This window comes from Mustela nigripes, chromosome 1 (assembly GCF_022355385.1).
Source record: "Mustela nigripes isolate SB6536 chromosome 1, MUSNIG.SB6536, whole genome shotgun sequence".
Classification (NCBI taxonomy): Eukaryota; Metazoa; Chordata; class Mammalia; order Carnivora; family Mustelidae; genus Mustela; species Mustela nigripes.
This window is the reverse complement of record NC_081557.1, coordinates 235,460,368-235,472,382: the sequence shown is the minus strand read 5'-3', so window position 1 is coordinate 235,472,382 and position 12,015 is coordinate 235,460,368. Positions and strand designations below refer to the sequence as shown.

At 42.5% G+C, this 12,015-nt stretch overlaps 1 protein-coding gene across 2 annotated transcripts in view; it reads left to right on the top strand.

Annotated features, from left to right (window-relative positions):
* PDS5A (PDS5 cohesin associated factor A) overlaps nt 1-12,015 on the top strand; it is a 141,580-nt gene that overhangs the window by 126,065 nt on the left and 3,500 nt on the right. For both annotated transcript variants that reach the window (XM_059382774.1, XM_059382766.1), the window contains exons 31-32: nt 1,305-1,413; nt 4,437-4,789. In XM_059382774.1, coding sequence (XP_059238757.1) covers nt 1,305-1,413; nt 4,437-4,789 — 462 coding nt within the window. The remainder of the gene's footprint in view (nt 1-1,304; nt 1,414-4,436; nt 4,790-12,015) is intronic.

Sequence of the window (12,015 nt, the reverse complement as noted above, 5' to 3'; positions counted from 1 at the left end):
AAGATTTTATTTATTTGACAGACAGAGATCACAAGTAGGCAGAGAAGCAGGCAGAGAGAGAGAGGAAGGGAAGCAGGCTCCCTGCTGAGGCAGAGAGCCCAATGCGGGGGGCTTGATCCCAGGATCCCAGGACCCATGACCTGAGCAGAGGCTTAACCCACTGAGCCACCCAGGCGCCCCTATAGATTTTTATTTTTACTCATGAAATTTTTTTTTAAGATTTTATTTATTTATTTGACAGACAGAGATCACAAGTAGGCAGAGAGGCAGGCAAAGAGAGAGAGGAGGAAGCAGGCTCCCTGCTGAGCAGAGAGCCTGATGCGGGGCTCGAACCCAGGACCGTGAGACCATGACCTGAGCTGAAAGCAGAGGCTTTAACCCGGTGAGCCACCCAGGCGCCCCTATAGATTTTTATTCTTACTCATGAAATTTTAATTATAAACTCAGTTGGTTTTGTTTTAAACATTCTTAGATGTAGAACCCCAAATATAAAATAAAATAACATGGAATGTCTACAGTTTACAGAAATGGTGGGTCTCAAAACTCCTCCCCTGCAACCTCTTCTTCCAGCCTTCTTCCTTGCAGAGCATAACAACACAGACTGGAGGGGCACCTGGCGGGCCCAGTGGAACATGCAACTCTTGATCTCAGGATTTGGAGTTCAAGCCCCACTTTGGGCCTAGAGGTTACTTAAAAATAAAATTTTAAGGGATGCCTGGGTGGCTCGGTTGGCTGGACAACTGCCTTCGTTTCAGGTCAGGATCCTGGAGTCTCGGGATCGAGTCCCACATCGGGCTCCCAGCTCCATGGGGAGTCTGCTTCTCTTTCTGACCTTCTCCTCGCTCATGCTCTCTCTCACTGTCTCTCTCTCAAATAAATATATAAAATCTTTTAAATAAATAAATAAATAAAATCTTTTAAAAAAATAAAAAACACACACACTAGAGACAACACAACTATGTGTGCACTGTTCATAATACACCAATCACTGTATTTTTACTTTGTTGAAGGGTTTCTTACCCCCAAGAGAAATTCTTAGAACAGTTACATGATTTTGTTTCTAAACAGCTGTCTTTTGGTTTTAGGCAGTCATTTGTGTCTTACGTTAGTAAGGTTAAAGAGAATCAGTAACATGATATAATACAGCAGTGGTCTATAACCACAGAATATCAGAATCTTGCTAATGTTGCGTCATTTGGCTGGGCTTCTAAATTAGCCTATGCTTGTTTCCTCGTTGGTTAGTGAAAGGGTAGGCTCTCTGTCCATGTGAAATAAAGAAGCTTTGGTTTATTTTTCTTCAACAGGGAACAGAGTTCAGAGGCAGTAGAAACTGGAGTTAGTGAAAATGAAGAGAACCCTGTGAGAATTATTTCTGTCACACCTGTGAAGAATATTGACCCAGTAAAGAATAAGGTAAATTTTTAAAATTTAACAAATGGATTTCTCGCAGAGATTATCAGTTTCATGGTAGACGTTAAGAAGCCCCCACTTGACCAGTGACCGTACTGCGTAGTCTCCATTGGCGTACACGGCCTCTTGCCGTGCTTTCACTGTGCTTCCTGTGTCCTTCTGCCACACTGCTGCGCCCAGAACTGGAAATACTAGGAATTCAGAGTTTTTGAGAGCTTTCAAAGTTTATTGACTCCTATAAGGCATGTGTATCCTGTTTTTATTTCTGTTATAATTTTTGAAAGTTAAATTTACGAGTAACCTTTTAAAATGTACTTGAGTTTTTGTTTAATGGCTACATTCTTTATTGCTGACCTTATAACTGGCACCCGATTTTCTTAACAGTATTGTGGCAGGAGAAAAACAACGGTAAGAATCAGACCTGAGTCTCAGTCCCGGCTCTGCCACTCTTTGGCTGTGTGTTTACTTAGACAGGTTGCTTGACTTCTCTAAGCTTCCGTTTAACTGTAGAATGAAACTGGTCACTTACCTCAGTAGCAATGGCATGGGAATACTATTACTTCTTTTCCTACAGAATCATATTCTCAACATATTTATCTTTTTATTGCCCACCATATATTTATAGTATTCATCAAATGTTTTAGGAGTTGCCTTGGGGTACATAAAATACAAGACTGTACAGTTATTCCCCAAGAGCTGAACTCTTCATACTTACTATGTGAATTCAAACTGAACAGATGAGGTTACTTTCTTAGTCAGTCTTTCACTATTCAGCCTCGTGCTGTGTTATCTGAAATTCGGTGTATCAGTAGATTCAGATAACAGGGAGCGTCTCACTGCCAAAACTCTTGGAATTCAGAAGCCAGTAGACTTGAATATTGTGGGATTCTTGTATAGAATTAAACAGTCTTGATGTAAACAAACTTAGATGCAATGATGCATATTGCCACAGGCATCCATTTAAACATACTTAACTTGTAGAAAGGGGTGGTATGAGGGATAAAAATGTTTATCTGGCACAAAGAACTATAATTTTTCTAGCCTATGATCTAAAATTCTATGTAAGATATAAATTAATATTATATGTCAGTAATACTTTAATACAAGATAAATGGGATATTTAAATTCTAATTTTTGAGAAGCCAAATTGTTTATGATTTATGATTAATCTATAATACTATTCTAAACCCTTATTTTAACTTTTTCATGCTTCCTAAGAATTTTATTTTTTTTTTTTTATAGATTCCATTAATTTATTTGAGAGAGAGAAAGCACAAACAGGGTGAGGGGCTCAGGGAGCCTGATGTTGGGCTCGATCCCAGGACCCTGAGATCATGACCTGAGCTGAAGGCAGACACTTAAACAACTGAACCACCCAGGCGCCCCTCCAAAGAATGTTTTTATTTTTAAAGATTTCATTCATTTATTTGACAGAGGGAGACACAGCGGGAGAGGGAATACAAGCAGGAGGAGTGTGAGAGGGAGAAGCAGGCTCAGCCCCAGAATCCCAGGATCATGACCTGAGCCAAAGGCAGAGGCTTAACAAATGACCCAGCCAGGCACCCTTCCAAAGAATGTTGGTTATTTTTTTTTGTTTTGGGGGGGGGGGGGTGTGGTTTATGTTGTTGATTTTTTTTTGTTTTGTTTTTTGTTTGGGGTTTTTTTTTTTTAAGATTTTATTTATTTATTTGACAGATAGTTCATAAGTGGGCAGAGAGGCAGGCAGCAGAGCCAGGGGGGGGCAGGCTCCCCGCTGAGCAGAGAGCCCGGTGCGGGACTGGATCCCAGAACCCTGGGATCATGACCTGAGCTGAAGGCAGAGACTTTAACCTACTGAGCCACCCAGGCGCCCCCCCCAAAGAAAGTTTTAAAAAATTTCGATACAGATCTGAACACACAGAAGTTGTATTTTGACAAAACTTAATTATCTCCCAGTCAGGTCTCCCATAAGTTAATGTTGTCATTTCTTTCCCAAGTCTGAATCCTCAGTCTTCTAGGCTCAAAAAACTGTCCCATTGGTATACTAAAGGAAGAGAAAGATCTAAGAGAGAGTTTCTTGCTGACCAATTTTTCAAAGAGATTAATGCATAAACCAATTTACTATGTGTATAAAAATAATCCAGCAAACTAGATATGGGTGTTTACAAATCAGGACATTCTTGAGGTGCCTGGATAGCTCAGTCAGTTAAGCATCCAACTCTTGATTTTGGCTCAGGTCAAGATCTCGGAGGGGGGGCGCCTGGGTGGCTCAGTGGGTTAAAGCCGCTGCCTTCGGCTCAGGTCATGATCTCAGGGTCCTGGGATCGAGCCCCGCATCGGGCTCTCAGCTCAGCGGGGAGCCTGCTTCCCCCCTCTCTCTCTGCCTCCTTGTGATCTCTGTCTGTCAAATAAATAAAATCTTTAAAAAAAAAAAAAAAAAAAGATCTCGGAGGGGATGTCAAGGCCCACACTGGACTCTGCACTGGATGTGGAACCTGCTTAAGATTCTCTCTCCCTTTGCTACTGCCCCACTCCATCTCTAAAGGGGAAAAAAAATCAAGACATACTCTCCTGTTATTTACTGTGTGAGGGAGATTGGATTGTAATATGAAGGATGAGGGAAGGAAGTGGTTAAAAGAAGCAAGACCGAGCCCATGGATTCAGGCAAGAGGTGCCGCCTGTGTTTCCGGAAGGAGTCTTCTTTTTCCTCATACCCGTGGCTAACCAATGGGTTTCTTCTTTCATTTGCCTTTTAATGAGTTCTTCAGACATATGCACATGTACATAATATGCATAAATGTGTAAATACAGTCATGTGCATGATTTTAAATGCACTTTGTTCCTTTTAAAAAGTAATGTATTACTTTTTTTCTTGTCTTACCATTTTTACGTGTGTAAACACATAAACTTAACATAACTTCCTTAAGGAGTTTATTAGAAGCCTTGGAATTCCCGGTCCTCGATAATACTTTCAAAATAATTCATTCCAGTACAGATCTTGATATTTAAGGAATTTATGTTTATAGAATTGTTTTGTGCTCTTTTAGGAGATCATTTCTGATCAGACCACCCAGGGCAATATCAGCAGTGACCGAGGAAAGAAAAGAAATGTAGCAGCAGCTGGCGCAGAGAACATCCAGCAAAAAACAGATGAGAAAGTAGATGAATCAGGACCACCTGCCCCTTCCAAACCCAGGAGAGGACGCCGACCCAAGTCTGAATCTCAGGGCAATGCAACCAAAAATGACGACATAAACAAACCTCTGGGCAAAGGAAGAAAGAGAGCGGCGGTCAGTCAGGACAGCCCCGGGGGTCTGGAAGCCGGCAATGCCAAAGCACCGAAACTGCAAGACGGAGCCAAAAAGGCAGCACCAGCAGAGAGACAGATTGACTTACAAAGGTAATGGGGGCCATACTGTCTGGACCGCATTGAGACGTTTTGTTTTCTTTTTAGCATGTTCCAGTTACCCCAAACTCCGAGGCATTTGGGTCTGCAAACTGCCCTTTGTTTCCTGAGTAGGTTATGATGGCGTTGGTTTTGATCTCATAACCTCCAGGATGCCAGTTTGAAGAGAGATCTTGTTTCTTTTGGTTAATTTTTAATTAGGATATCATGTTTTGCATTTCTGCTTACTAGCAAGGACAGTACTAAATTTTGCTCAGTATCTTTCACATAGTTACATGGGCTTTCCTTCATTTAAAGGGCTGCCTTTGGGTAAAAAGGTCTCAGGATGGGGCACTTAGGTAGCTTAGTTATGTGTCTGCCTTCGTCTCAGGTCATGATACTGAGGTCTTGGGATCGAGTCCCAAGTCAGACTCGTGCTTCTGCACTCTTGCTCTTTGTCAAACAAATAAATTCTTTTTTAAAAAGTGCGAGTCTTGGGGGGCGCCTGGGTGGCTCAGTGGGTTAAGCCGCTGCCTTTGGCTCAGGTCATGATCTCAGGGTCCTGGGATCGAGTCCCACATCGGGCTCTCTGCTCAGCGGGGAGGCTGCTTCCCTCTCTCTCTCTGCCTGCCTCTCCGTCTACTTGTGATTTCTCTCTGTCAAATAAATAAAATCTTTAAAAATAAAAGTGCGAGTCTTGGGGCGCCTGGGTGGCTCAGTGGGTTAAAGCCTCTGCCTTCAGCTCAGGTCATGATCCTGGGGTCCTGGCATCAAGCCCTGCATCGGACTCTGTGCTCAGCAGGGAATCTGCTTCCCCCTCTCTCTGCCTGCCTCTGCCTACTTGTGATCTCTGTCAGGTAAATAAATTTTTAAAAATCTTTTTAAAAAGTTCCGAAAACCAACAAAATAGAGGCGTTATTCCTATTCCATTATTCCTAGCTGCGGTATCCAGGCGGCTTGGGCCTGCTTTCAACACTGTTAATTTTTTCAAAGTAAACACTTCAGGCCCCACGGGACACTCAGCTAAGAGCATCGAGGGGGCACAGAGAGGCAAGGGGCAGGGACGGGCGGAGGCTCGCCTCGCCGCGGACCGCCCACCCGCTCCCAAGATCAACTACGAGCTTTTTTTTTTTTTTTTTTTTTTTTAAATATTTTATTCATTTATGTGACAGACATCACCAAACCAACAAAACAGCTTCCATGCCAGAGACTGCTTAAAAATAGCACTGAGCCTTCTTGAAAATCTAAAAATGTCTTGAGGGGAAAACACCTTAGAGTTCTCGAGTATGCTGGCTAGTAAGTCACAGGGGGCAGTGTGTTAGCCAAAACAGGAGTTCTGTGATTGTTTCATATTCTCAGTGAAGCTAGGTGGTTAAATTAGATGTACTTGACAGCGCTGTACTAGCTTAACTCGGTAGAATAGATCAGATATTTTGCACACATATTTCAGAAACTTGTGATCGAACTGTCCGCTACTGATTTAACAAAACATAGAAGTACATTCTGAAACTTTCTCCCAGGCTTCCTTTTATCTTTTCCTAAACCTGATACACACATCTGCCCTTCCATTCTAGGTTTATCACTTAAGCCTGGAATCCTGGTGAACTGCTGAGTGCAAGTTCACGTACTCCACAAACTACCGCACATGATCCCCTCTCGTGTAGAGCTGAATGCCTTGTGGGCACATCCGTATTGCTCCTGGTACTCGTCATCCGTTCTTTTAACAGATACTCAACTGACAAGAGTGCTGGGCATCGTGTGGGTGTCGGCGATACAAATGTATTGGAAGTGGAAAGGTTCTTGCCCTTATTTCCCTAGCATGTCAGCTCCAGAAGAGACCAGAAAACGTTTGCATTTGGTCTGCTGAATATTACAGTAAAAGTATAGGATTTTTTTTTTTTAAGATACATTTACTTGACAGAGAGCACAGGCAGGGGAAGCAGCAGAGGGAGAGGGAAGAGCGGGCTTCCCGCTGAGCAGGGAACCTGATGTGGGGTTTGATCCCAGGACCCTGGGATCATGACCCGAGCTCAACCAACGGAGCCACCCAGGCACTCCTAGGATTTTCTTAATTACTACATAAAACAATGAAATTCCAACACATCCTATAACATGGATGAACCCTCAGGAAATTGTGCTAAGTGAAATGAGCTATACCCCAAAAGACAGATGTCGTTGGATTCACTTTGTCTGAGCTACCTCAAGCCATCACATTCGTATACACATAAAGTGGAGTGGTGGCCGCCAGGGTGATGAGAGAGTAGTAAGCTCTAGTGTTCAGTGGGTACACAGAGTTTCATTTGGGAAAGAGGAAAACATTCTAGAAATGAATGGCCTTGATTGTACAACATTGTGAATGTACTTAATGCCACTGAACTTTGTACTTAAAAATGGTTAAAGTGGTAAATGTTTAAGTCATAAATTTTACTACAACAAAAAAGTTGCTACATAAGAAAAATGATCTCCAACACTTATATAGTACTGATTATGAGCCAAGCTCAATTCTGAGGTCTTTGTTAATCTATTAAATCCTTAAAACACCTCTTTGTGGTAAGTTCTACCATTATTCCCAGGTCACAAAGAACAGGAAACCCAGGTATAGGGACCCCACATAGCTTTTGGTCTCTGCTTATATAAATACTGGAACCAGGATTAAACCCTCCAGAGTTTGTAACTGCCATGCTAAATTGTATTTTAAATAAAATTAAGTCTTGATTTTTAAGGCACTATACATGCAAACAAAACTGGTGTAACAGAATGCTTTGAAAATACTTCTAGCGGCACCTGGGTGGCTCAGTCTGTTAAGTATCTGCCTTCAGCTCAGGACATGATCCCAGGGTCCTGGGATCAAGACCTGCATGGGGCTCCCTGCTCGTCGGGAAGCCTGCTTCTCCCTCTCCCTCTTCCCAGGCTTGTGTTCCCTCTCTCTCGCTGTCTCTCTGTCAAATAAATAAAATATGGGGGGAAAAAAAAGAAAGGAAAATACTTCTATACTTTATTTTCTTGTGTACCTTAAATAGCTAATGTAGTTCATAAGTGTAATAGTTTCCATAATGGAGTCCATTTGCATTGTTAATTTTTATAACTCTTATGAAAAAAGCTAGTTTAGTTAGTTATTTTTAAGTTTATTTAAGTAATGTCTGTACCCATTGTGGGGCTCAAACTTAAGACCTTGCGATCAAGGGGCGCCTGGGTGGCTCAGTGGGTTAAGCCGCTGCCTTCGGCTCAGGTCATGATCTCGGGGTCCTGGGATCGAGTCCCGCATCGGGCTCTCTGCTCAGCAGGGAGCCTGCTTCCCTCTCTGCCTGCCTCTCCGACTACTTGTGATTTCTCTCTGTCAAATAAATAAATAAAATCTTTAAAAAAAAAAAAAAAAAAAGACCTTGCGATCAACAGTCGCATGCTCTTCCAGCTGAGCCGACCAGGAGCCCCTAAAGCTATTTTATTTAAAATAACCACAGGTTAAACCAAACAGACCAACTATCGTCATCTTTTTAACCTCTTTCGGAGTTCATGCAAACAAAAGCCCCTGCTTGTTAGCATCAGGGAGGAATAAACCAAGCAGTAGATCAGAGCTTCTTGGAAGCGGCACACTTAAAGAAAAGGAAGCACCCCACGCTAAGAACATTATGGGTAGAATAATGTGCAGAATATATTTGGGGTGGGGCTTGGCATATTTATTAATAAAATAATAGTAATAATAGGGAAAGATTGTTAAACATCTGCTTGCCTTGCCAACAGTCAGTATGAAGCAGGTACAAGCCTAGGTTAAAGGTAAGGAGACCTGAACAGACTATCTGTGGGCACCTGGCCGGTGCCACACAGAGCATGACTTGGGACCCAGGAGCATCCCTTAGTAAGCACCCCAGTGTGCTGGTCCCCGCTCATAGTTTGTCGTATTTTGAAACGTTTTTGAAATAACTGAACATTCCTAACTCTGTTTTTCCTCTTAAGATACTGTGTAATGATGTAAAAGATAACGTATAGTTACCACCAAAAGACAGAGTAGGCACACCAAGTCAAAAGTTCCTTATTTGTGATTCAGCTGGTATTTTAACCATCTCAGCTTAAGGAGAAATGTTAAATGGTCAAAATCCTGAAGGTACTGGCTTCATTTTTATTTCATGGTGGGACTGTAGCTTCCACCTTCCTACAAGATTAAACCTACTTCTCACTGGGGCATCTGGCTGGCTCACTAGGGCGTGCCACTCTTGATCTCAGGGTCATGAGTTCAAGCCCCATGTTGGGCATAGACTTTATTTAAAAATTAATAAATAAAAGTAAACATGTGCCAGCCACAGTCTAGGTACTTCTGTACGCCACCCTGTTCAATCCTGCAGCACTCTTCGGTAGGACTCTTGATAAATGGTAGCCTCTAGAGCTGTTCTAATACCACGCCAGCACTTGTAATGTGTAGCAAGCGCTGACCCTCTAGAATTCCTCTTACTCGGTCCTCTTCCTGAGAATATTAGGTCAATAATAATTACTTATAGTATGATTCCTACTTGTATAATTTATTTATTAATTCAGGGGTGGATACTTTATCCAAAACATGGATAGTATATACAGAAATTTACTGGCCTAGATTTTGCTTCTTTAATCTGGAAGTTGATGCTGAGCATTTTACTTGTAAACTTAACTATAGAATTTTTAGATACCCTTGGAATTTTGCAGCAAATATATTATTCCCTCAGCTGTTGCATGTGTGTGCTTGCGTATACATGTGCACGTTCTGGTAAATGTGCCTGTCTGTATTTGGGGCTATATTTGGAATTGTTCCTTGAGAAAATCCCTGGAATTTATCCTGTACATTCATAATAATTAGCCATTTGTTTAATTGTGGTCAGGAAACAGTATCTGACAACTGGACAATTAATGTTGTTTTTCTGAGTTTTGGGTGAAGGGTAGATCAGCGTTTCAGTTACTAAGTTTACTTGTTTTTTCTTTGTTTTTGAGCTGTTATCCAGACAGCAAACAGTCCAAATATTTTGCGCTGAAAATGTATTTTTATAGGTCTGTTGATTCTTCAGTATGCTTTGCTTACACTTAAGGCTAAATTATTTTTTTTTAAGATTTTATTTATTTGTTTGACAGGGAGAGAGGGAACACAAGCGGCGGGGGTGGGGAGGGTGCCGGGAGAGGGAGAAGGAGGCTTCCCCTTGAGCAGGGAGCCTGACTCGGGGCTGGATCCCAGAACCCTGGGGCCATGACCAGAGCCAAACGCAGATGCCTAGTGGCTGAGCCACCCAGGCACCCCAGGGCTAAATTCTTCCACAAGGAAGAGACTATCAGGAGATACTAGTGGAGAAACAGTCCTTAAATTTGGGACTTCCGAAGAAACTAAATATAAAGAAATTATCTGTAGGAAAATAGACTGTAGTTTTCCCTGCTTTGGGATGAGTATGTTTTGCTTAGCATGCTTAGTGGAGAAGTGTTCAAGAATCTTGGATTTTTTTTTTTTTTTAAAGATTTTATTTATTTATTTGACAGAGAGAGATCACAAATAGGCAGAGAGGCAGGCAGAGAGAGAGAGAGGAGGAAGCAGGCTCCCTGCCGAGCAGAGAGCCAGATGCGGGACTCGATCCCAGGACCCTGAGACCATGACCTGAGCCGAAGGCAGCGGCTTAACCCACTGAGCCACCCAGGCGCCCCAGATTTTTTTTTTTTTAAAGCAAAGAATTTCCTACTTCCTCTGCTCATTTGGGTATTAAGAAAGTTTCCTGTCATTACCTGGGTTCGTATCTTAAAATCATAGTAACCCCTAAGTATGTATACTCATGAGTTACACAACCACTTAGATATGAATACTTTTGCAGTAATAGGTGAATTTTTATCAAAATAATAAGACATTTCTTAGAAGCCAGGTGCTTGGATATGATGACAGTTCACTTGGGGACATAGTATCAAGTGCATGGAATTCTTCCAGTGATCTGGATCATGTAAGTCTGTGAGAGCGCCCAGGAAGATACTGAGAACTCAGAGCTGGTAAAGGGAAGCTTCCTGAAGGTGCAGCGGGCAGCTTCTGGAAGATTTTTTGATAGAACATTAAATCTGTTTTATATATTATAACAAATTAAGTCTTTTTTATTATTCAGTTTTTTTTTTTAGATTTTATTTATTTATTTGACAGAGAGAAATCACAAGTAGATGGAGAGGCAGGCAGAGAGAGAGAGAGGGAAGCAGGCTCCCTGCTGAGCAGAGAGCCCGATGCGGGACTCGATCCCAGCACCCTGAGATCATGACCTGAGCTGAAGGCAGCAGCTTAACCCACTGAGCCACCCAGGCACCCCAAATTAAGTCTTCTTAAGAATCTTAATCACTTAGGTTGTTTTTTAAGCACTGACATCTTAGTAATATGATTCCATAAGATTCCATATGTAGTGGAATACAAGTAAACAACTTCCTTACCTTTCTGCCAAGTTTGGAATTGTTGCAAAGGAGACCCAGTTTTAATACTGATATGGCTGAGGAAAGATGGAGAAATGACAGGCCAGGTAGCTAACAATGGCTTGCCTCTACATTGAACCACCACAGGCAGACCTGAATGCCTCTTTTGGAGGCAAAAGAAACCAAATCTAGGAGAGGACAAGCCCAGCACGCTTAGTTTCTCCCACCCCTCACCTCTCAACTATTAGATGGGTTCTTTCTCCTCCCAAAGAGGAGTTAGGTGAGAGAAGAGAGACCATATCCCCCCATGCTCATACTTCGAGAAATTAGACTCTCTCTCCTTACTGGGGAAATGGGACCAGTGGGCGTTTGATGCCTCTAAATTTTCCTCCTTGTTTTTTTATTTGGTTGGTTGGTTGGTTTTGTTCTTGGTATACTGAAATGCATGTGTTTGGGGAGCCCCTGGGTGGCTCGGTTGGTTGAGTGTCTGACTTCGGCTCAGGTCATGATCTCATGGCTCTGGAATCCAGCCCCACATCAGGCTCCGTGCTCCGTGGGGAGTCTGCTTCTCCCTCTGCACCTGCTCCTCCCTCTGCTCAGGCACTCTCTCAAATACATAAAATCTTTTTAAAAAATAAATAAGATGGATGTGTTTACCCCGTTCGGAAATCAGAACTTCTTTTGCTGCTTATAAATAGTGCCCACTAGGGCGCTTGGGTGGCTCAGTTGGTTAGGCAATTGCCTTCGGTCACATCATGATCCTGGAGTCCCAGGTTCGAGTCCTGAATCAGGCTCCCAGTTCCACAGGGAGTCTGCTTCTCCCTTTGACCTTCTGCCCTCTCATGCTCTCTCTC